At 43.2% G+C, this 25,642-nt stretch overlaps 1 protein-coding gene across 2 annotated transcripts in view; it reads left to right on the forward strand.

The window, feature by feature from the left end:
* Positions 1-24,856, forward strand: part of PSD3 (pleckstrin and Sec7 domain containing 3) — a gene marked incomplete at both ends in the record, with an annotated part of 107,037 nt that extends 82,181 nt beyond the window's left edge. For both annotated transcript variants that reach the window (XM_082301004.1, XM_082301005.1), the window contains 6 exons: positions 5,491-5,684; positions 8,132-8,202; positions 13,932-14,089; positions 14,933-15,077; positions 18,197-18,340; positions 24,644-24,856. In XM_082301004.1, the coding sequence (XP_082157130.1) occupies positions 5,491-5,684; positions 8,132-8,202; positions 13,932-14,089; positions 14,933-15,077; positions 18,197-18,340; positions 24,644-24,856 (925 nt within the window). The remainder of the gene's footprint in view (positions 1-5,490; positions 5,685-8,131; positions 8,203-13,931; positions 14,090-14,932; positions 15,078-18,196; positions 18,341-24,643) is intronic.
* Positions 24,857-25,642: the final 786 nt, after the last annotated feature.

Raw genomic sequence — 25,642 nt, forward strand, 5'->3', positions numbered from 1 at the left:
GAAAGCATGAGTACAGCCCTGAAGAGAGAATTGCATTACAGCTCTTCTTCTGCAGTAGTGCCTGTTTCAAGTTCACCACAAAGTTAAAAGTGAATCACATACCATAATCTGTAAAATAAAGAGATCTAACATGGAATTTACCCTGAACTGGTAGCTGTGGGATCCTGAAAGCACACTTCTACTCCATGCTGCACACCCCAAAGGTGTGAATTATTCTTCACATCCGTTGTGGATGTGCTTAAATCTGAAACAAGGGAAAATTTTGAAATCAACCTTTAAAAAAGTTTTCTAGCAATAAGCCTTTTAAACCAGGACACAAGTTTGCCTGGATAAACTAGAGAAGTGCTTTCATTGGCGGTTTTTGTGAACTGGTTATTCTATCTGGAATGGCTTAGGAAGAGTAGATCCAGCCATAGAGGCAAAGAAGTAGATTGGCTGGCCTCCTAACATCCCTTCAGTTCCATTGTCTATAATACTGTATCTCAAGTTTTTTAGGTGTTTGTCATTCTTTGGCTTTCACACTGACCATTGTCAGCTTTAAGCTGAAAAAGAAAAATCCATTTGATTACAAAGGTGCCAGAGCTAAATATGTTTTGTTTGCATGATGTCTACATGGAAATGTGGTGGTGACCATTATTGTTTTCCATTGTTTGTAATACTATGTCTGTTTCCTGCTGAAGGTAAGAGAAATAAAAAAAAAATCATCATCTTAAAATAGGTGATCTGGAATTAATATATGAACTCTCAAAGCACTGCTTACAAAATGGCTAAGGCCAAATGGCTGCATTTGAGCCAGTTGTGTCCCAAAAGCCTCCTTTCAGCAGAACAGTGTAGTTTTCAAGAGAATCATTTGGATTTTAGCTAGTCAGTGATAGACTTTTCTTTCCAGAGAAGTTTACATGGACATGATACATTATTTTTTTGTTTTTCTGGGCTACACTGAAAAATTATCTCCTTTCAGCCAAAAGAAAACAGGTCATTGAGACAGTGATGGTGGGAAAGAGATGCTGCCAAATCAAACTGTGATGCTGAGATCAGGGTAGTTATAAAGACATCTGTGCTGAAGTTCACCTTTTTCTAGGTCAAAGTGAGAAATCTCTCCCTATTATAATTAACTTTTTGTCTCCCAGGTTCTAGGATGTTTCCTGTTTGCAACTTCTTGATTGGTTTTAGAGTGGGCTCAAGTGGTATTCAACCTGGTTCTCTATTCTTCCCTCCTCCCACTGGGAAAGATGCCAAAACTTCTCTCAAGTCAATTTCCTAATACAGATGCTGTCAGCTCCACAGATGCATGTTAGAAACCTGATTTTTTTTTTCAATTGCAGTATTTAAATGGGTGAACCCAACCTTCTGCTATGTCAGATAAGTTTGCTATTTGAACAAATGTAGAGATGAAGCAGACTTTTAAAAATGGAAGGGCTTGACCACATCATTCCAGATTAGTGACTTCAGAATTTTCCAAGGCAGAGCCTCAAATCAGACCATAGAGTGTACAGAAATAATTTTGTTACTGAGAGAATCGGATGGTGCTTTTCTCCCAGAAGACAAAAATGGGACTTGTTGTATAGGGTGTTTTTGGAAGAGGCAAAAAATGCTTTTCTTCACCAAAATGGCAACATGGGGATTTTTATGTTTTTTACATCTATGTGTCTAAGAATATGAAGCAAGCTCTTTCTAGTTGTCAGTGACCATGTACTTGGGAAGGAAAACGTTGTTTCAATGCTGTGGCTGTAAGTAATAGCACAAGCAGATCCTGGCTTTGGTGTGCTGGTTCTCATGGTCAGCCAGAGGGCTGATTACTGCTATCTCTGCAGATCCTTTTCCAAAGAGACAGGCTTAGGGAGGTGGAACTGAACCTCCTTGTTTTGGAAAGCCTTGCAAACATCATGTGCCATAACCAGAGTCTTGGAGAAGCTCTGCAGATGGTAACCTTTTCCTGTCACCAGGACCCTGCAGAGCAGAGACACTGTAACTCCTATTTCCTTTGGATGGAAAGGTGGGAGATAAAAGATGTTTTGCAGCTATCAGTGCTTTTCGGTCATCACGGAGGGGTCACCAGAGGAACTGGTTCCAGACCCAGAGCCAGGAATGATCTTCCTCTATTGATCAGGGACAGAAAATCTCTTAAGACTTCTGCAAGCCTAACTGAACCCTTGTGATGGTGTTTTGACTACTGAAAGGTGTTTTGGAACCACTGTGGATTTTTTCCCCCAAAGGCCCAAGGATTTTGCTACTTCCTATATCAAATGGGAAGGAGAGGTAGCAGTCCTGCCCTTTAAAAGGACATGAGCTATGCCTGTGTGACACTACATCCATGACTGAACATACCTGCACAGGGAACCTCACCCACTGACTCTTACCCCACATCCCTGGAGGCCTTTGCACTGGATATGTTACAGCACATGGATGATCTGTGACACCCATCTGAGGATGTGGAAATAGTCACATTCCCCACTGCTTAGGGTTTCAAACAAAGATCAGTTTTCAGGTTTATGTACCCAGAGGCCCACTGAATTTTATGCAGTTCTTTCTTGCAAAAGTACCCTAAAGGCTTGTTAGAAGTAAGCTCAGATTGTTCAATTCCTGATAAACAGTATTCGGGACCTATCTATTTGGCCAGCTTTGGAAGATACCTCAAGAAAGGCTAATACCTGAACTTCCTTGCTACTTTGACACTCCTCCAAATCGGCTTGCTTTCTTCTTGTGTTTGACCACTGAAGCAACATGGACTATTTGAGTAAATGAGTCCCAGATCTCCTGGTTTTCATCCTGTTCTTGTTTGTAATGAGTCCTTCTTGCCTCTCTGGCTCCCTTCATTGCCTCTTCCGGAGTGACTCGTTCATCTTGCCCTCGTGCATATTGTCAGAGCACTCAGCTCTCAGAAATGCCTGAAACTTCTGCGTCTCAGAGATGTCCCATTTTCATGATAGAACAAAAGACCAGTTAAAGGTTTGTTCAGTGCTACCAGCAGTCGTAACAACAGATGCTATTTTGTCCTTGTCCACCATGTCTTTTGAGGAATTCCTGTTTTAATCGCTGCCCTAGAGGTGCTGAGTTAAGAGCACTGCCCCTAGCACTTAGAAGTGTCCAGGATTCCCCAGGACTGCTTATCACACCACTCTGGCTGCTTGGTTAAGGGCGCTGGTATGTTCCCACAGGACAGTTGATCAGTATACAATAGCTCACTCCCACAGCTCCAAAGGAGATAGTTTATTCAAAAAAAATGTTAAGCCTTTTGCTGGAGTTGGTCTCTGCTGACAAGGAGAAACCTGCAGTGTCCTTGGCTGAAATCCCAGAATTCAGAAGGCACTTCTGTGTGACAAATCAGCCTGAGTGCTTATGCCCTTTGAGAGATATTAGTCTGGATTAAGTGCCTCAGACTCATGTTGAGAGAATTTGCTTCTGGAATGGACATACATCTAAGAAGCACATAACACACAATGGTTCAGGCTTACCAGCAACTAGTGGGTGTAGTAGACACATGAATGGCAGGGACAAACAAAATTGTCAGAAATACCTACACCTTTTCAGTTGTGAGAGAGCTTCAACCAAAGCATACTTGAAGAAGTCCCTACTGCTTTGACTAATAAAAAATTTTTGTAGAACTTTCTGTGCTGGAGTGGGAAAGCACACACCAATAGACTGAAAGATGCAAAGAACTGCTCTTCCTCGCAGGAATCGGGTCTTAAAGTAAAAGTTTTGCTCCTCTTAATTAGGAGATCTTTCAAGACAACATCATGAAGATATGATGCATCTCTTTCACTATATCTCTATAATTAATATGAGGTGATGAAAGTCAAATGCTTGGGAACATTGCCTGGTACTACAGAGTTCTCTAATACAGCCCCTACGTTTCTGATTTGGTTTCCTTGTTGTCAAACCAGTCTCTTGTCCTTTTACCTTCTTAGATTAAGTTATTCCCCAGAAGACCATTTCATAGAATCATAGAACCATTTTGTTTGGAATCATCTAGTTTGGAAAAGACCTCCAAGATCGTCAGATGAACCTTTGACTGCACATCACCTTGTCGACTAGACCATAGCACTAAGTGCCACATCCGTTTGTTTCTTGAACACCTACAGGAATGGTAACTCCACCGTCTCCTTGGGTAGTTTGTTCCAGTGCTTGACCATCCTTCAGTGAAGAAGTTTCTCCTGATGTCCAACCTGAACCTCCCCTGGCACAGCTTGAGGCTGTGTCCTCTCATCCTGTCACTGGTTGCTTGGGAAAAAAGGGCAACCCCCACCTGGCTACAACCTCCTTTCAGGTAGTTGTAGAGAGTGATAATGAGCCTCCTTTTCGGCAGAGCTGAGGATAACATAGGTTTGTTGCTCTAGCCTGCAGTTCTTGGAGGACATTTTTTGAATGGTCATTCCCTTAAGTAGCCATGGTAGGAGTATATCCCTAAAGGAGCTTCTGGATTGATGTATGCCTTGCTAATCCTCACATAATACATGCCTTTGAACATGTGTTTGGAATGTCTGCCTGAGCTTGCTCTCTCTGCTAATCATCTGGGTCCAGTGAGGTGCAGCAACTTGAGGTCCGCCCACAGTGGGTTGGCAATATTAGCCATCATTATGCTTAAATGATAATTTTTTTTCTTAAGTCAGATGCTGGTCTCAGGAGGTATTGCTACCACGACTTTCCAGTGACAGCCTTCATCTTCCCTGACACACCTTTTCTAGTCACCTGGACAGGAGTATATGTAGACTTCAAAGGATGAAGGGCTGCTCTGTAATCTGGCCTGTTCTCTGAAAACCATTGTCCTACTCTTGTGATGGACACCCTTTATTTTCTAGGTTGCCTCGTCCTTTTTACCCTTTGCCTGTGAAAAGCAAAAAGGTATTTATTAGTCAGACAGTGCTTGTAACTTGCATTGTTATCCCCAAGAGCTATGTTGAATACATTGCCCTAGTAGTAACATTTTGAGCAGCATTTTGTTTCCAAAGTAAAGATAACATAATTCACCTAGTGTAGTTTTTATTTTTATTTTTAAATTACTACTTTTATGTTAATCTGCAGAGGGGAAACAAAAAAAAGAGGTAGAGTCTGTGTTTCGTATGCTAAGTGAAGGGGTGAGCCAGAGTGATCTGTAGTATTCTAATTATTTTCATCAACATATGACCTCATGGAGGTATTGGGCATTTTTCAGGAGAACCCAGCAGGCAAATGTTTCCTGTTTTAGCACTCAAATACATGGAGTTAAAAACAGGTGAAGTTGGAAGACACAGAACACTCTTGAAGTCTTCTCTTTTGAGACAGTCATCGAAACTTGGGCTTTATTGAAAATCTGTGTCCTGTGCTGATGAAGTAGGTGAACTGAAGCTTTGCTATCATATGTCTATATTTTGGTATATTTCTAGGTTTCTCCCTAATTATGTCCCCCTGTAATGAGAGAGGTATGTTTTGACAAGGAGTGTTCAAAAATTGCTGAAATGTAACTTAGCTGGTCAGTCCAGCATTCATGCATGATTTTTACTGCTTTTTAAGGGATGAAGAAGAGAAAAAAAAATCTCACTCGGATGGTACAGATGAAAAGGATAATGGGAGCCAGACAAAGGCTGTCAGTCGAATTGGCAACTCAAATAACCCGTTCCTGGACATCCCTCATGACCCCAATGCTGCTGTATATAAAACTGGATTTCTGGCTCGGAAAATCCATGCAGATATGGATGGAAAGAAAAGTGAGTAATATTTCAATCCTAATGTGTTATTTTCTTGTTATGTCTCCACAATGCCACTTACCAATGAGCCCATGTGTTTCTCAAGGCGAATAGTGCTGCTTCATTAGGGGAAATAGCAGCAATAACAGGCAACACAGCAACTGGATTATCACACTCTCACTGTTAGGCCAGAATTTACAATGCGCAGTCCCATTTGCAGCAGCTCTAATGCATGAGTATAAGAAATAATGTGATACAGCAAAGCAATGTGAATTTTTTTGTGCTAAAAGAAAATTAATATAGTGGTTTGCAGAATAGAAAACAATTTCAAGTGAATTACAGTAGCTGTTCTGCAGTAATTTGATAATTCTCCTTTCCTTTCCAACACCAGATTGTTCCAAATCTCCCCTCCCCTCTGGGTCTGTCTTTAAAGAAAGGCTGTTCTCTACCTCTGTTTGGAAGATGCTATAACTGTTCCCTTCCCTACTTTCCCAGCCTTGGGTCACATATCCAATGAAAGGCAGCAGCTTTTGGCACCAGCCTGCTTTTTACTATGCAGTTTCACCCTGCCCCTTTCTTGTAATAATGCTGCTGTGTCTTTTACTTACTTCAATTATCTCCTTCCTTTATTTTCCTACTTCTGTTTGTAATGCACTAATTATCAAGGGCCTCTGATGCACCTGTGTGTGTGTTTTGTTGTTTGGATACCTTCATTTGTTGTCTACAGATCTTGGAAAAAGCTGAGGTTAGTCAGAGCATCTGCTTTTTCCCCAGTCATTGTTGATGATTGCCTACTCATGGTTCTCATTGTTGGGTTAAATCTCAAAGACAAAAGTCTGGCTTCATGATGGGTTTCCAGTGACAGCCAGTCTCTCCTAGCTGGGCTAAGCTCTCTGCTGTTCACATGTTTTGCTAGTCTGTATTTTCAGGAGGTCAGTATTTTCAAGATGGAAGCTGACAGCTGGGCAACTGGATCCAGACAGAGGTGTCAAAATCAAGCTGACCTAATTCTTTGTGATGTCTGAGTACTCTAAATAGATTCGTCTTTATTAAACGTCTTCTTATTTAGCCTTAATAAGTAATTGTATCCAGCTGCCTTTATTAAATTATTTCTTTAATTATAAATACCAGAATTGCTCATTGTTCAGCACACTGGACACTGGCATTTTGGGGATAACTCTTTTATGAGTAATATAATTCGGGCCATGTTTTCAGAAGTTCCTGTACAATTTAAAGGTCTGCCTTACTGTCATGCAGTTCTCAAAAAAGTTGCATTCTGGCTTTCTAGGCGCAAATAAAACATAACTTTTTTTTTCTTTTTTAAGCTAGTTAGACGGTCTCTTTTCATATTTCATTTCTTAATGGAGTTTTTGCAGGGCAAAGATTAGCTTGTGCAGGATTTCTAATGAAGTGATGTGCTAGAATGCTCATCTGTTACTTTCTCTGGAACCTAGTTCTGAGGGTTGAAGTCCTTAGGCACTTAGAGGAGAAGGGTGTAATGCCTGGAAGCTGAACTGAACAAATGCCAGTTAGAAATAAGGCGTGTTATGCGAGATGAGAATGATTAACCTCTGGGACAAGGGACTTGTAACCCCTTCGTCTTCGCTTTCTGTCTTCAGATCAGAGTGGGATGCCTGAGTTGCACGCTTTAGTTGGGCACGGGTTATTAATTCCAGTATGGAGTCAGTGATATACATATATGGGTGCTGGTCAGCCGTGTATGCTTGGTGGGGAGTGAGTTCAGATGCAGGCTTCCAGTCTCTGACGCTGTGACCATACAGCCTGTGCCTAGTTCTCTCCCTCTGTCGCACCTGAATTTCAGACTGGATCCTTCAGCCTTCATGCTGAATTTACTTTTTTCCCCCCCACTGCTTGTCTCTAGGAATTTATGGGCTAGATATGTTGTCATATGTTGTCTCTGTTACGTTCTTCAATCTCTAACTGACTTTAGCTTTCTTTTGGGATTGGGTATTTTTCACATGATTTTTGTTTGGCACCCTTCTCCTTTCTCAGTGCTAGCTTGGGTGTGCACTAGCAGTAAAGGGGAAGGATGCTTTGGAGAGACACTGCTTTCTGAGTAGTATCCCACTGGTCCTGAGCAGTGCCTGCCAGCACTGTGGCATGTAAAAAGACTGTTTCTTTCTGAAAACTGCCATGGTGCAGAGCTCAGACATAGTTGTGTAGGGGCAGTGTCTCCCTATCTTGCAAAAGCACAAAGGCTGGATCTCTGTGGCCTGCTTTCTGCATTGCTGCTGCTCAGTTCTGATCCAGTTCAGGGCTGTCATTAGGGTTGTTGTATTACTCTCTCTCACAGCAGGTGTGTGCAGGCACTGTGCTAAGTTGCATTGTTCTTTGAAAAAGATAGTACGAAGGAGGTTTAACACAGGACTAATGTAGCTCTCCTGTAGCCTAGACAAAGTATAAAAATGGATCTGAGTTAAATGGGTTTTCATTTGTTTTCTTTCCAGCTCCCCGGGGAAAACGAGGCTGGAAAACCTTTTATGCCGTGCTGAAGGGAACAGTCCTGTACTTACAGAAGGTAGGGGAAATCACTGTCTTTTGAAAACTAATTAAAGAGGGATAAAGCAGCATGCATCCTCTCCACTCTCTCAGCCCACCTCCAGGCTCCTTTCCTTCTGATGCACAGCATGACTGATCTCCCTACCCCCCACCCTATTAACACACACATTCAGGCATGAATCCTTTCATTGACAGCCTCTCCCTTTTCACAATTTCATGTTCAGTTCCACTGTCCCCATCTATGTGCACCCTGTAAGTTCCAGTGTGTACCATTGCTGTCTCACACGGCTGAAAAAGATAGCCAGCTTCGCCAGCAAAGACAGTGTCACCTCTCTGTGTCGTGCTCACATTCCTCTAGGCTGCTTTTAACTTCGCATTTCGTACGTATGACTTCCCCTTCTGTAAGGTTGTCCTCTTTTCCCACCTTTTCATAGTATACTTTTCTGCAGTGCCTGCAAGACCAGCTGCAAAACAGTTGAACAACAGCTTGGCCTTGGTAGGAATCTGCAGCTTCTGTTCCTTTGCAAAACTGAAGGATAAAAGAATACTTTCCTTCCACAAAGCCGGAAAAGACTGGTTTCTAACAAAATGTGCTTCCTGACAGCAAGATGTCTAAAAAAAAAATGTCACATGAAACCCTTCAAGCCTTTTGTTGCAAGCTTAAATATATTATAGTACATTTTTAACTATACTGTTAGAACATAAAATGCAACATATGAGTGAGAACTTTCAAAATCAAATAAATGGCAGCAGCTAAGTAGGTTGTTAAGGCTTTTTGCCCTCCAGTATAGTTGAAATATTCATGGAATAGATGCTGCTTGTCCAGACTGCCCTGTATTGCAGAAGTATGCTTCTTTGAAAGCTCTTTTACATTTCCACTCTGTTTTGTAACTGTCAGGAGTGAAAGTACATACTGCTGTTTCCTCCTCCCCTGCTGTGGCTTTCTGAAGTTGTTGGTTTCATTGGAGCCAACCTGAATAGTCTCTTGAGAAGAAAGAGTGATTTGGATCAAATTGTTAACAGCATGAGGTTTACAAGGTGAATGCTCAGGGTGCAGTACCTTTTTGAGGGGCCTGAAATCCTGAAACAGACAAAACAATCTGCAGTCAGGATAGAAGATTTGGCCTGAAAGTTGGATGTGATATGCTCAGAGCCATTGCAAGAGCCTAGAACCAAGTCTGCTGAATCCCAAGTCCTTTTGCTGGGACGAAGTTCAAGTTTTACTAAAATGCCTTCATAGCAGGCTTGTTCTTGTCCTTTTCTGACTGAAGTGGATTCATCTTTTTCAGTTTCTGAAGTAAGTCATCTTTAATGTTCATCTGAAAAGACTGCATGGTTCTCTGAGAAATACGAGGGCTTGTTTGTACTACAATAATTAATTTCTTACTTGATATTAAAGGGAAAGAACTGAGGATACTGTCTATTTTAGCACTTAAATTAAATATTTTTGTGAGTATTGCTGGCATATTAGTTTAAAAAGCTTTCTGTTTAATAAAATGTAGAGATGCTGATGTAGCATGCAAATTTTCCACAGAATGCTGCCCGCCCCCTTCCTACCCTCCATGCTTTCAGGAGCAGGGAGTAATTTCACATATGACTGAATCTTAGCAGAATGAAATGCATTGTTGGAGTTCTTGTTCTTACTTGTTTGTCATTTGTGTATTTTGCACTTGTCGGAGCACTTGAGTTCAGTGATTACAGGGCGGTACTCTGCAAAACTGCATTCTCCCATTTGCTTTGAAGCCACCTTACTGTAGCACACTGACAAGCAAGGCTTTTGCTTTAGTGCTACCAGAGGTTGACAAAAGGGTGTGATGGGAAGTAACTCATTCCAAGAGCGACGGGACAGCTGTGAGCCTTCCCAGGGTGTCTCTGGCCCCTGCTCAGCCACATGCTGCAGCTGTGAAAAAGCCTGTGATTTCTCTTCAGGTTCAGAAGATCCACCAGGGCTTTCCTTCAGCACTCAAATAAACTTTACTCTGTTAGGGATGTAGTATCATAGCAGGTGAAGGTGCCAGAGTTAAAAAGTACATAGTTGGGCCAAGTAGTTATTGTAACTGTTGCTGAGCTGCTGTTTCCTTCTGTCGTATACTAGGGACTGAAATTATCCTAATTTCAGGAAGTACTGAAGCATTTTAGAACAACTCGATTTCTTTACAGAAATGCGTGGTTCTGACAATAGTCTTGGTCAAAGGATTGCCTTGTCTCAGCTCACCTTCTCTCCTGATTATAGAGTGCTGTAGGGCAGGGTGCATTCACATGCACACACATTTTTCCTCTTTCTCTCATTCTCTATATATCTGTGGAGATGACATCTGTGATGGTGGTTTCATTGCACTGAATGCTATTCAAGCAGGATAGAGCAAAATCTCACTGTACAGGTACTGTCTACACACAAACACATGTAAAAACCTCTGCAATATTGCTTTCTGTGTTCATCTGTAACTCAGCTATTCCCTCAAGACACTGCTGTAATATAAATATTAATTGTTCGTAGCAGCTGTGATTCCCCCAGTGGGCAGTGTCATCCCAATTCTGCTGTCACTCTGCATTCCTGTTCTCCTTGTTTTGCTGTCAAAGTCCATGTATGAGAGTGTTTTGTAAATGGTGGTCACTTGAGATTTACTGAGGACTTTTTCTGGGTAGTCTTGTCTCCCTGCCCACATTTTTTTTTCCATTGGAATTATTCCAGTGCTAATTCCTGTACTGCATATTGTTTTGTTCTTAAATGAGTGATTTAAGAGAGATGGTTTCTGAATTAGTGAGCACAGAGAGCACCAGAGGGGCTCAGTGGAAACCTTCACAATTATCCAACTAAACATGCCTGCACAGTATTATATAAAATAAGAAGTTTGACATGTTTGGGATGTTGGCTGTGTCTCTGGGCATCCTCAGGCCAAGGTTAATTTCCTGCCCTCTGTTCATAGCAAGAGGAAATTGTGAAGTAGGAGCTTGACAGAATGTCTGTTCACTAGACTGACAATGGGATGTGATGTGCATACACAAGACAAGCTTATAAGGAGAGGACATAAGGCTGACCTCGCTTCCTTGCTAGAAATTGCTTCTGGGCAAGCAGTGCAGGACGTGAACCTTCATGTTTTGTTTAGAGTCTTCTGTGAGGTTCACAACATCTTTGCTCTTTGATGTGGCACTTTATAATCTTGCAGGCTTTGGGTATTTTTGTATAAATTTTCTCAAATTTCCTCTACTAAAAATTAAAAAAAAAAATAGAGAAAGGCAAGACTGATGTAAAGTGTTTGGTGATGAGACTTTCTGAGAGTTTTGCAGCCGTCACATGCATCTGAGTGGAGATATCCATCCATGGTACATTGACTGATAAGAAAAGACAAATATCATTCTCTGGTTTACCAAAAACGTATTTGGAAATGTGCTGACTCTGGGTCAGCAGGATGTGGGAAGGTCATTCTCCAGGAGTTTGAGAAAGATGAACTCAGCATGCCATTGCATTGTGTGCAGTACTCCTATCAGCGTTTAGTTGACAGACAGGTCACAGTTCCTTTCTGGCTCCATATATATTTCTTGCCACTGTCTAGGTCTAACTTTAGAGAACTGCCTTCCGTTTCAGCTCAGCCTGCACGCTGACACCAGCACATCATAGCACATGCTGTCCTTGATGGCTTAGGCGAAAATGGATGTTCCTACTCCCCTAGCATTCCCTACCAGTCAAAAAGAGTTGAAGGCCTTGGAGAAGGAATTTTGGCAGCACATTCACGTCCTTACAGCTTTCTCTGAGGCTGGCAAACTACGTGGAGACATTTCCGGTATGCTGATCAGTGCCTTTGGAGAAGCTGGCAGAGCCCCAGCTGTCAAGGTAGATTGCAGCCAACTGATCTGGTGGGATTAGCAAGGATTACCATGAATGCTTTCTGTTGGAAGGAAGGGGTTCTCAGCCAGGACTGCTTCTGGGACTGCCCAAATGTGGACTTTTTCTGAAACTGGTTTAGACACCAGAGCAGGTTGTGAACATTGGATGCAACTGACAGAGGAAGCTAGGAAGCAACAAGCTGGGTGATAGCTGACACTGTCTCTAGGCGCTAATACGAGGAAAGATAGAATATCATGTTTCTGAGGCCTGAGGTTTTTGTTCGCTTCTGGCTGTGAGTTTTTCCCAGTCTTCATGGACAATGGAGCCTGTCATTTCCCCCAAAACTACCACCAAATTGATCAGCTTGTGAACCCTTGAAGGAAGGGGCTTGACCTGAGGCCTTGCCTCCTCCATCTTCAGGGTGGGGTGTGCCAGACTCCTTGAAAAAGGTTTAAAGGATGCCCTAAGTGGGCATAGGCAAAATTGTTCAAGATAGACAGATGCCTCCAAATCTTCCTGAGTCTCGAATTATGAGAGAGGAAGGACATTTGGCTTCGCTCACTGTCAGCCCTTGAAAACCCCTTATGCTGCAGATCTTTAGGTTGAAGGCTGCCCTTTGGTCACCCGTGCAGTTATGCTCTTTCTGCTGGGCCTGCCAGACCTGTGGTGGGTTGTGCCCTTGCCTGGCTCCAGGTGGAGGTGGTGGTGTGGCAGGACTGCTGGGTAGCTGCTGGTGACTCCCCCATCCACTGAAACTCAATGTGGAGAGCCCCAGCCCAGCCTGGCTGAGAACTCAGATACCTTTGGCAGTGGTGTAGATTCCTCTGGCTGCAATGCTGTTTGGTGTGCTGCCAGAGAAGTTCTGTAAAAGTATTCATGCACATTAACCGGCTCTTCCCTCGTGCGGGTGCCTCCCTGGGTGTTGAAGCTAGTGCTATCCCGCACACGCTCTGCATGCTGCACTGTGTTTCCTGCTAAACCTCATCTCGTAAATTGTGTTCAAGTGCAGGATCAATAGTTATCATGCCTGCAGGGAGTTACTTCACTGCTTTGCAGCCGTCACAGTGGGTGCATGTTCCAGGTGAGACTGATTTCTGTGATACACTAAGGGGGAGAAATGGAGTCAATTACAGACTGCTTTGGCCTGCCCTTCAGAAACAAAAGGATGCAGCCTTGCTGGCAAATCACTTTTCCTTCAAAAAGCTCCTGGCTTTTCCAAGCCATTTATAGTAATGTGGGCTCTGAATGGAACTTATGGCTACATTATGCCCTTGTCCAGCTTCTGTCACTCATGAGATCAAAGACTGCTTCCAGGCTGATGCTTGCAACACAAGGGAAGTTTGACTCCCTGTTTTTGTCATCTGGTGTTAGGAGTGGTACTGTTATTGTGTCAGAAACCCAGACAGAGCTGTGCTTGCCATTTGTAGACCCTCATCAGAGAGATTTAAGGGAGTTTGCTGTAATTTGCTTCGTGGACACTGGTGAGGAGGCTTCTACAGTGTCTGAGGGCTTGCCTAGGAAAACATACAAAGGTAGCTGGTTGAGAAAAGTTAAAATCAGGCAGCAGAGGCTGAGAACCCAAGTAGCTGAGCAGTGGAGGCTGATTATGACAGATTCTTGAAATGAAGACAAATAATCCACAGCTGTTGTCATAGTCAAATACTTCCTTCTTATATCTCTTCTTGTCAAGCAGGTAGTGGAACTACTTCTCTGCCCTGGAAAGACATCAAAACAGAGAAAGAAAGAGAAAGGGAAACATGTTAAAGGTAGTGGGAACTGCAGGTGCACAAGTTAGGTTGCACTCTGTTCATATACTTTATTACTATTTCTGAACTGTGGAACAAGGTTTTTCCCTAGGCTAAGGAAAAAGGAGTATCACATGCAGAAATAAAATGCCGTTTTCCCCCTGCTATCTCCTGCAGGATGAATACAAGCCAGAAAAGGCTTTGTCAGAGGAAGATCTGAAGAATGCGGTTAGTGTGCACCATGCACTGGCATCCAAGGCAACAGACTATGAGAAGAAACCCAATGTCCTCAAGCTTAAAACAGCAGATTGGAGAGTCCTGCTTTTCCAAGCCCAGTAAGTGCTCTCCTCATGCCACTCATTGAGGAAAGAAAGCAGTGCTGAAGGAGGGGTGAATTCCTGCCTGGACAAGTTAAAGCAGAGGCTTAAAAGGTTCAATCTGTTTATTTGATCAGAAATAAGATTAAGTAGTGATGTGATTAGAGTGCACAAGTAGTGCATGAGAAACAAACATCAGTTTTTAAGAGGCTTTTTAATCTAGCTGAGAGAGGCATAACAAGATGCAGCAGCTAGAAGCTGAAGCTCCAGAAAATTCAATTTGGAAACAAGGCACAAACTTACAACAGTCAGGGTGATTAATCAGTGAAGCAAATGACCAAAGACAGTCTTGGATTGCCTGTCTCCTGATGTCATCAGGTCCTAGCCGGATGTCTTTTAGAAGATATGCTGTGGTTAGAAACAAAGTTACTACTTAATACAAGAATGATTTGATTAAGTTTTTCATGCTGTGATATCCAGACAAAACAGATGACCTGCCTTTTGCTTCTGAGCTCTTCTCTACTGAGATCCATATGAAACCTCCTAGAGATCTGTGATATCCAGCACAACTGAGACCTTAGGACATATGTCTGAATCAGGGCATTGGTTGGCTCTGCCACCTGTGTTATTGGTATTGGATTAGGAGAAGATGTCTGCTAGGGTGAGGTGTGGATCTAACCACAAGCCAGCCTGTGACTGAGTTACTTAGCATTAACTGCTCGCAAACATAGGCAGGAATATAGAGCAGACTTTAGGACTCGTCCAGTTTTGGTTATTGTCACTTCTAAAATGCTGTAGAAGGGGCAGAAAGAAGTAGAAGAGGCTGAGCCAACAAGTACTTAATACATGTTTCTTCCCCAGGAGCCAAGAAGAAATGCAGACCTGGATCAACAAGATTAACTGTGTGGCTGCTGTCTTCTCTGCACCACCATTTCCAGCAGCAATTGGCTCTCAGAAGAAGTTCAGTCGCCCACTCCTGCCAGCCACCACGACAAAGCTATCTCAGGTGAGACATTTTTATATAGAGGGTAGGTGATGATGATTTCTCTTTCTGGCTGGAGACTGGGTGGTGGTCCTTGTCACTGTTTTATAGCTGTTGCCACTAGCAGTCCTAGGAGGAGAAGACTTGCATAATAAATCTCTGCTCATTTCCTCGTGGAAGATTGGAAGTGTGGGGAGAGAAGGAACGGACTCAAATACAATTGGTTCATATTTTTTAAGGAAATAGTACCAGATAAAGAATTTTCTTCTTGTGCTTATGGCCCTGCAGAGGACATTTCAAATACTGATTCATGGGTTTTTTTTGAATTTGAGTGTTCACGAAAGCCACTCATTTCAGAAGAAGTAGACATACTCCTGGTCTTTGGCTTACCAAGTTGATAAAGGTGAAAGCTGATGCAGCAGACAAGCATCAATTATATTTCTCCCATTAGATTTTCCAGACTCCATTTACCAGCTATAGGGTTTCCTTTGTAATATATATTTTAAAAATGTGTCTTATATGAATGTCTTTGGTCTTTCTTGTGATCACACAAGCTTTTAGCATCCTGTGGCAGGGAGTTGCACAGCTCTACTACTTCTTGCACAAACTCACATATTTCTGCTTGTCCCAGACTGGCTGTGTCAGATGCTTGTGCCCATAGCTTTTTGTACTTTGGGAGATGCAGTGCATGCCTGGAATTCCTCCTTCACTGGCAGGAACATGATACTGATGGCATTGATCAGGTTTTAACAGAGTGACATCCTCCTGTAGCTTTTAAAGTGATCTGCCCATGCTGGATTTCTTCTTAAATGCATTTGTTGGGGTTCTTTTTTTACCATCTTCATAGCTTACTATTGATAGCTAACTATCCTTAGAAACCACTGTCTCAAAATCTGTGTTTCTCTAAGGGTGTGGGTTTTTTTTAGGTTGCCCCTGCTTTTTCTCTCTCCATGACAGTAGCCTTTCTTCTTACAATGTGGTGACCGACTTACCGTCTTCTGTTCTGGGTTAAAGTTTGAAGCATGTTATGTAAAGAATAACAGTAACTTGTCTCATCCTTGTGGTTTTACCTTTTGCTTATGCATACCTTTTTTAAAATACAGTATGGGGCTTCCATAATTTACCCCCAGTCAGCAAAGGAAGCTTTTTTACTCACTGTTGTTCTGTGCGATTGTTCCATTTAGCACATTGTTTCCTAGTATCATTGTTTCCGTTTAATCTGGGAAGGAAGAGGATAGATCACAGCCCTGTGGTTTGTATCTTGAAGAAGGAGTGACACGAAAAGTGGAATAAGATAAGCTGTTTTAGACAGGCAGAAGAATGTTAAGCGTTCAAAGTAGATAAATTCAAAGGCAAGCAGAAACATGTCTGCTTTCATCTGTCAGTGTGGAAAAGCTGCCAGCAGGCTGTTTCTCATTTGGCAGACAAAAAAAATACAAATTGTCAAATCCCTGTGGTTGCTGTTTAGCATTTTATGGGATGAATCATGATGGACACTACTTCAGAAGGTCTGTTCCTGGTCAGCCAGAAGTCAGGGTGCAGTGAGGACCTAATATGGGTGAGGAAGAGAGGTTGGACATGATGACAGGTTGTGCAAGATCATTGTACCAGGTTTTCTTTCAAAAGCAGAGCAGTATCTGATCTTGGTTAGTCCAACCAAAGAGGGATGTGACAAAGCTATATATAAAGGAACAACCAGTCTAGAAAAGATCTACTAGGGTGTTGGTTTTTTTCTTTTTTTCTGAGAATGCGCAGCACATAGAAAAGCCCCAAAGCCGGTGCCCTGGAAATGACAAGTGCTGTATTAATAGCTGCTCAAAGACCTCCTGTCATCAGACTGTAGAACCACTACCACAGGATGTCCCTGGGACCAGGGAATCAGCGCATTGTAAAGGATGATTGGGCACTAATGAGAGAGCATGCACATCTAGGGTAGTAACTAAGAGCAACAAGAATTTTTGGCAATCAGTAGCAAGTGGTTTCAGCCCTACCATGTTTAGGCGGAGGCAAATTATCCCACATGTTTCTTTCTTCAGTTCTCCTGCAAAAGAGCTGAAACACAAGATTAGCTGGGGCTTAGCTATCATAATCTGTAGAAGTTTTCCCCCTTTCTGCTGTTTTCCACAGCTCCAGCTCAGTGAGCCAAGAGGCTCAGTCCCCAGTGTGACTCAGTGCAGAGCAGGTTTGTCTGAGCTAGGTTTGAAGCTGTGGGCTGCACTCAGGGGCACACCACTGAGGGACAACACTGGCAGCTGTTCCCTCCTCTGAGGCGAGGTGACTACACAGGAGCTGACCTGGGTACTACCTCTTGGCTAATTCACCAATATCTGCATGATTATGTATTTATTTTGGACTTACCTAATTCAAACGTAATTTCAGATTCAAGCCTAAAAATGGACAGAAGGCTATCCTGCAGGAGATGGAAACCTGAGATGAGGGAAGGTTAGCTGACAGATGGACTGGAGGAAGTGAGTGGGCCTGGGATTATGATAAAGGAAATAGCCTAGAAAGTGGGAGTAGCAGTGCCTCACTTTCTCCAATTGCACAGTGGGATAAAAGCTGGTAGCAGCTTAGCAAAATGAGATACCTTTTGGGGTCTGGACAGCCCTTCCTCTTCTGAATGTACTGTATTGTTCTAAATAAGTAGAAACCACACACCAGAGATCTTTTGGCAGTGCAGAAATAGAAGGAGGGGCACTGACTCCATGTCTCTTCTGTCCTGGAAGGAACTATTTTTACATTGCAAAGACCTGAGGCAGGATGTTTGCCTGTCTCATTCTGCCTTTGGCTTGTCTGCATACACAACAGTCTTAATTAATTTACCAAAAATTTTATTAGAGCAAAAGTGTCATGTTGTCAGTAATGCTCGGCAGCAAGCTGCTTCTGTTGCTCACAGCAAGGCGAGGGATGACAGGTTTGCTCTCCTTCCCAGTGGCATCTGCTGGCTGCTGAGTTTTTTCTGCAAGCTTGGCCACTTTGAGTGCCTTTGAGAGAGCTGTTGGTGACAGAGCTCTGGGATAACAGATCTTACCAGTATAAGAAACAGAAGCTATGAGGTATTATTGTACAGGAACCTCTGTATTTTTCTTTGCTTAATGGATATTTTAGATTCTGTTACTTAAGTACATAATATGTTTCTGAAGGATGAACAGCTGAAGTCCCATGAAGCTAAGCTGAAGCAGATTTCCACTGAGCTTGCTGAACATCGCTCCTATCCTCCTGACAAGAAGCTCAAAGGCAAGGAGGTAGATGATTACAAACTGAAGGATCACTATCTGGAGTTTGAGGTATGTATGGGACACATTATTACTTTACTTCTTGAGTGTGGGTGGTCTATATTTGGGTTACAGTCCTGAAGTTCTCCATTTTTCACTTTACTTCCCTAAGGAGTGTGTTCTTACTAGACAGAAAAGTCACAGCAATTGCAGAAGCTGGAATGTGGCTGTTTCTTTCTGATGAGAACTTCCTTAGCTCTGAATTTAGCTCGTAGTCTGTAACATGGAGGATAGAAATGAGACCCCTGTCCTTCCTGATGTATCTGTTTGAAGAGATTATAAGATCTTCATGCACGAAGTTGTCTCATGTTGTAAAACTGTTGCCTAGTGTACTGAAACCTCAAGTCTCTAGAGAATTATTGCATTCTGCAGTAATGGAGATCATGGTAATTGTCTTCCACTGGTAAGTTCTGAAAGAACTGATAGGCTAAAATTATTGTCATAGACATGGCTGCCTCATCAGAGCCATTTGTGTTGTATACCACTGAGATGGATGTCAAGATGAGAAGGAAAAGAGTAGAATTAAAGATCACAGGATTGAGTGGTGCAGCTTAGGCAGATGCATTAGGAGATTGTTTTGAGTATCTGACATCAGCTTTTATCCGTAATGGTGTCTGCCACATTGTAGGACTATGTGGGAATGAATCGGCAACCCAGCAGATGTCTGGTACTTGTTATGACTACACCTTTGAGCTTTTTCCCCCAGGACTGCGAGTCAGTGTTGCCTTGGGTCTGAAAGGATCCTACTCTAAATAGGCACTGCCTGGCAAGGAAAATATGTAGTCTGAAAAAGAGGAAGAGCAGATAAGACAGATGAGACCTCCAGAGCTGATGCTGGAGGCAACAGAGCACAAACCTCCAGAACTGAAGTAAGCCTTCTGCCCCATGCTATCAGTTTCTGTTAGAGGGACTCTTTTTATTCCTGCACTTAACTCATTGCATACTTCTGCTTTTGCAGAAGGTTGTAACCACTGTGTTGAGTTTCACTTTTCCATAGCAGTCAATCAACATGGCTCTGTGAAGGAGGAGTCATTACCTGACCAACATGATAGTCTTTTAGGACAAGATGTTTGGTGTGATGGCTGAGGGGATAGCAGTGGATGTTGTTTGTTCTTCACTTTGGCAAGAATGCTGACATTGCTGATGAAGTGGATTAGGAGGTTGACAGTGAGGTGGTTTGGCTGAACAATTGAGATCAAAGGGTTGTCATCAATGGCACAGTGTCAGTTTTGAACAGAGCACTCAGATGTACAGAGTAAGCCACACACTTTCTCTCTGGAGGGGATCTTGTAAAACTTGGAAGATCAACGAGTTTCTTAGCTTTGGGTTCTTGACATAAAGTTTATTTTCTATCACTTTTAGAAGCTTGGTGAGTTAGGATGAAATGTAGGCTGGAGTATTAGATGTTTTTAGGAAGATTGATGGGGGAGTAGATTGTTGTGGGGTTTTTTTCTGTTTCCTGTCAGTGTTAACATGGTGATCTTTTGAGATATTCCTCAGGTACCTCAGTACAAATCAGAACCAGTGTAGCCCAGGAAACAAAAGGTGTCATCTTCACTAGTGAGAGTCTCAAACAGCATTTGAGCTGTGCAGTTGAGATAAGTGATCAGCTCTGCAGGAATGATTATCTAAGCAGGCACATTGTGGCAACAGCTTCACTTATGTGTGAAAAATGGTAATTCAGAGTGCTGGTGTGCAATGCTGTGTTACCTTCACATTTAGCACAGATTTCACAGGCCATGTTGAACTATCAAGACACCCTTCCAAGGGCCTTGAGAGGGGGCAATTCCAAAATGCTAGAAGTCAAACAGATGAGGCAGAAGGCTAATTGGGATCTTCTTCCGGAGCTAAGGCAAAAAAAGGAAGGTGTATGCTGAGTGAAAGCAAGGTCAGGTGACATGGGAGGAATACAGAGATGCTGCTCACCACTGTAGCAAGAAAATTCACGTGGCCAAATTTCAATTGGAGTTGCAGCTGGCCGGAACTGTGGGGGACAATAAGAAGAGTTTTTTAAAATATATTAATAGTAAAAGGCAGTGTAGGAATAACATCAGCTTGTTACAGGATGAGGATGGTCATCTTGCAAACAGGGACATGGACAAGGCAGAGGTGTTTAATGCAGTCTTTGCCTCTGTCTTCATCCTCATGCATGACAGACCAGGGGGATGTCAATGCACTGAGCTAGAGGACCAAGACTGTGAGAATGTTCAGGTCCTGGTTAACCTTGAAGTTGTGTGAGATCAGCTGCGCCAGCTGGATCCCTACAAATATATGGGACCTATTGAGATTCATCCAAGAAACCTCAAAGAGCTGTCTGATGTCATTGCAAAACTTCTCTCAATGATGTTTGAACTGTCTGAAGAGATCCCAGTTGTCTGGAAACTGCCTAGTGTTTTCCCAATTTTCAATAAGGGCAAAAAGGATGACACTAGAAACTACATGTCTGTCAATCTCACTTCAGTGCCTGGTAAAGTTACGGAGAACATTATTCTGGGAGGTATTGAAAAACATCTGGAGGACATTGCAGCCATCGTCACAGCCAGCACAGCTTCATGAGAGGAAAGTCCTGCTTGTCCAACCAAATTTCCTTTTATGAGAGGGTAACCCACCTAGCTGATCAGGGGAAGTCAGTTATTACTATATTTTTTGATTTCATAAAGCTTTCAATGCTGTCTCTCCCAGGACTCTTCTGGGGAAAATGTCCAGTCCACAGCTGGATAAAGACATCCTGTGGTGGGTGAGCAGCTGGCTCAGGGGTTGAGCACAAAGGGTTACAGTGAATGGGGTGACATGAGACTGGTGACCTGTCACTGGTGGGATTCCACAGGGCTCCATCCTTGGCCCTGTGCTGTTCAAGATCTTCATAAATGACTTGGACATGGGAATGGAAGGGGTACTAGGCAAGTTTGCAGATAATACAGAACTGGAGGAAGCTGTTTACTCCCTTGAAGGCAAGGAGGCCCTGCAGAGAGACCTTTACAAGTTACAGGACTGGGAAGTCACCACCTGTATGAAGTTTAACAAGGGCAAGTGCTGGATACTGCATCTGGGTTGGGGCAACGTGGCTTGTATGGACAGCCTGGGAACGAGACAGTGGATAGCAGTGCCGTGGAAAGGGACCTGGTCAAGGAGTCCTGGTCAAGGGCAAGTTGAACATGAGTCAGCAGTGCCCTGGCAGCCAGGAGGGCCAACTGTGAACTGGGGGGCATCAAGCACAGCATCGCCAGCCAGGCAAGGGAGGGGATTGTCCTGCTCTGCTCTGCACTGGGGTGACCTCACTTCAAGGGCTGGGGGCAGTTCTGGACCCCTAAGTATAAGAAAGATATAAAGCCCAAAAGCTCCTGAAGGAGGGCAGTGAAGATTGTGAAGGGCCTTAGGGGCAGGTCCATATGAGGAGCATCTGAAGTCCCTTGGTTTGTTCAGCCTGGAGGAGACTGAAGGAGACCTCATTGCAGTCTACCACTTTCTTGTGAGGAGAAGAGGAGGGGCAGGCACTGATCTGTCTGTGATGACCCATGGGAATGGCCTGAAGCTGTGTCGGGGAAGGTTTAGGCTGGGTATTAGGAAAAGGTTCTTCACCCAGGGGGTGGCTGGGCACTGGAACAGGCTCCCCAGGGAAGTGGTCACAGCACCAGCCTGACAGAGCTCAAGAGGCATTTGGACAATGCTCTCAGCCACATGGTGTGACTCTTGGGGATGATGCTGTGCAGGGCCAGAAATTGGACTGGATGATCCCTGTGGGCCCCTTCCAACTCAGTTTATTGTATTATTCTGTGAGGCAGTAAAAAAACCCAAACCAAACCGAAATGTTGAGCTGTATGAAAATTGTGAATGGAAACTTTGTGAATGGAAACCTTGCCTTTAGAATAATGTCCTGTCAGGGTTGGATGGAGATGGTGAGAGGTGAGGTAGGATTTTGTAGCTGTCTCTTTCAGACTGAGACTTCAGACCAAACCGGGTGTCTGTGTGCAAAAGGCCATGTTGATACATCTTGAGAAACAAACCAAAAGAGCCTGTGAGTCCCTAAGGTAGCAACATAATATCATTAGGAAGGAAGAAGCCATTTTCCTTTTCTGTAGGTCCTTACAATTCCTTTCTGTTCGTACACCGGTGATCCCTTCATTCTTGTTCCTGATGAAAGACAAATGAGATGGAGGGGAGGTGAACCAGGAGGTCCTTGTTCAGGTATGCAGCCAGTAGCATTTCTTTTTGATGGTGTCTTTGCTTATACACACCAGAGAAGAAATAGTTCTCATTGCCTGCTCTCTGAGGAGGTACTGCATCAGACTGTAAAAAAAATTGTTGCTAGTTGCAGAAAATTTATAGTTAGAGAAAGATCTTCTGAGTGCTGTCAGATGAGAGGTGAAGCCAGAACACTGGTGTGTGGCTACCTCATCCTTCTTTAGTATATGCATTCATTCTTCAGGGATAATGTTGCAGAAGCTTTTGAATGGTTTCAACTTCTGTGGTTTTATTTCTTGACAGAAATTTCCAAATTAATTTCTTTGAAGGCAAAATTCCCACCAGCTTTTACCTAACTTCAAATGTCAGGTCACTGAACGACCAAATTTGTTGTGCTTGAAATCTAAGTAGAAATGCACTGATTAATTGTAATAGAAACCAAGGGCTCACAAAGGCCAGGGAAACATGGCCATTTGTACACATGTAGGTCCTAGATTTCCATTCTGATTGCCGAGTCTTGAGACTCTGGTGGTGTTTACTGGACCAGTATAAAGCAGAAATCCATACGGCAGTAAAGTCCCCCTCTGAATTTTATGCTATGATGCTGTTGCCAAGCTAAGAGCACTGGCTGGCCTTTTGCAGAAGTGTCTGGTTCATTTTGTGATGAATCATCCATCAGCTCAGTGCATCATCATCAGGGTTCTTCTTGCTGTTTCCATTTCCATTTCTATTAAATGACACATCTTACCTGCTTCATGTGTTTGTCTCTCACATTGTGGAGCTGCAGCTCCAGATATGGAAGTCATAGGAATGCTTACTTATTTAATTTGTAGGTGGATTCTGTTATGATTCTCCTCTATGAGGGTTTGTTTATTCAAAGGACTCTCAAAAGCCAGTCACGTTCTCTTCTTGTTTTTCCCCCCTTTATATTCCACACTTCAAAGTGATTACCAAGCTTTTTGACTTCCTGCCCTAAAATAAATGTTTTTCTTAGAACTTTATTATATTATTAGAAAACAGAAAAAAAAATTTAAATACTTTTTCCTCTTTCAGGAGCATAATAATTTGGCTGCTGTTTTGCCACTTTGAAATATAAATTAACAATCAGTACGGATGTTTACATCCACCTTCCCTCACCCCCAGCACACTGACATCTCTCTAATTACAATGCCTGCACCATATCTTTAGTGGATATATCAGGGGCAGGTTATTAAATAAATCCTGTGAAGTGGATTGCTCTGTTCGCAGGACCTCCTGCCCCAACATCTGTTTTTGAGACCCTGCAGGATTCTTCTGTTACCGTACCCTCATTTTCTTCCTTGCTGAGTTGTTTCTTGGTGAATGATTGTGGCAAACAGAGCAAAATCTTCCTGTTGGAGAGGGAAAAGTGCAGACAAGGAATAGAACAAGTGGGCATGGGCCACAGTAAAGGGAACTTTTTCCGTTTGAAAAATACAGACAGCAACCTTCGTCATTCCCTGTGAGTGACCTAGCAGGGCAACATGCCATGCTGCTGTCATAGCCCTCTCATCTGCTCCTTTTTGTCAAGGTCTGGCCTTTCAGAAGATTCTCTCAGGTGCCTAGTGGTGGCCATGCTGGTACAGTCTGAAGTTAGACCCTGCTTTGGTTTCTCCACTGTGGATAAGAAAAGCTGGAAAAGCAGGACCTGCTGGTGGGAGTGGAGGGTTGCACAGGAGAGCTGTAGACAACCAGAGCAGGATTTTTGTTGTCCCTTAGTTTAGTGAACTTTATCTCCATGCCTGCCTGAGCACATAAGATGTCAGTATGTATGAGCACAGCTTAGGTCTCAGCATGACTAAGGTAGCAAGCTTTCATTCGGTGGTGTTATTTGGAACGGGAGCCACCACTCAGCAGAGCATTGGAATTTGTGTGCTGCAGAACTGAGTGCCTCTAATTACACAGCATCCCAGGACTCAGTCTGCCTGAAATCTTCTTTGTTTAATTTACATTAGCCACTGTTGTTCATATCCACATTAGGCACCATTGTTCGCATACATATTGGGCTCCTGGCTTTCAAGGCCAGCAGAAAGCATTAAGTTACTCAGGTGATCTCTCAAGTGCTCCTGCAGAATTTCTTCCAGACTGATTTGGGCCTTTCTTTTCATTTCCCAGAAAAATCGCTATGAGATTTATGTTGGCCTCCTGAAAGAAGGGGTGAAGGAGCTGCTGAGCGGAGGAGAGAACGATGCGCCAGGACTGAAGAAATCCCACTCAAGTCCTTCTTTGAATCAGGAGTCTCCAGTTAGTGCCAAGGTGAAACGCAATGTGTCGGAGAGGAAGGACTACAGACCAGAAACACCCAGCATTAAGCAGAAGGTCACTTAAGGTGGAAATGACAACTAGGGGAACAGCCATGCAGCAAAGTACCGGTGGTCAAAATTTTTTCATTTAATAACCTGTCATTCACAAAAAATAAGTGCATCTGCCTGAATGGGGTGTTAGTGACATTTTCTATTGTATATTTTGCTGTTTCTGTGCAGATTGTGGGAGATGTCTTTGCTCCTGCTTTGCTTTGCTTTGTTAATTTATCATTTAGCAGTTGAAGCATCGGGACTTCTTTGTGTTGTTCTGTTTCTAAAGGAGCTGGGGAAGGGGTAGAGCGCTGTGACGTTTATTCTGTCCCTTCCCCATTTATCTCCTCCCATCGGCATGTGGCTTTCATCTCTCAAGTCACTTGTCACTTTATTTACGTGGTGGGTGGGAAAAATAACTGGACAAGTGCTGCAGTGCTGTGAATGTGAGCTGTAGCTCTGAGAAAAGCTGTGCAAACATGCAGCTGCAGAAGGCTGATAGAGGCTAAGGTGCTGGGAACACTAGTTTCCTGACAATGTGGGGCATGTTTGTACTGGTACTTAGCAGCAGGTGGTACAGTAAATAGTCACTGTTGCTTATTGTTACTGCATTGACCCTGGACACACGAGTGCGAAGGAAAGAAACCTGGAAACCTCTGGCAATGCTGGGATGACGGCATTGGAATAATTTGTTTGCTTCCTTCCAAGCAGAGAGCCTTCTCCTGAGTTTGCAGGCTGGAAGGCATCCAAACCCATGCTGTCTCTGCAGTTACGAAGATTAGGGATTACCCAGTTGGAATGGCTATCTGGGCTTCACATT

The sequence above is a fragment of the Coloeus monedula genome (assembly GCF_965178545.1).
Source record: "Coloeus monedula genome assembly, chromosome: Z".
In the NCBI taxonomy this organism is placed as follows: Eukaryota; Metazoa; Chordata; class Aves; order Passeriformes; family Corvidae; genus Coloeus; species Coloeus monedula.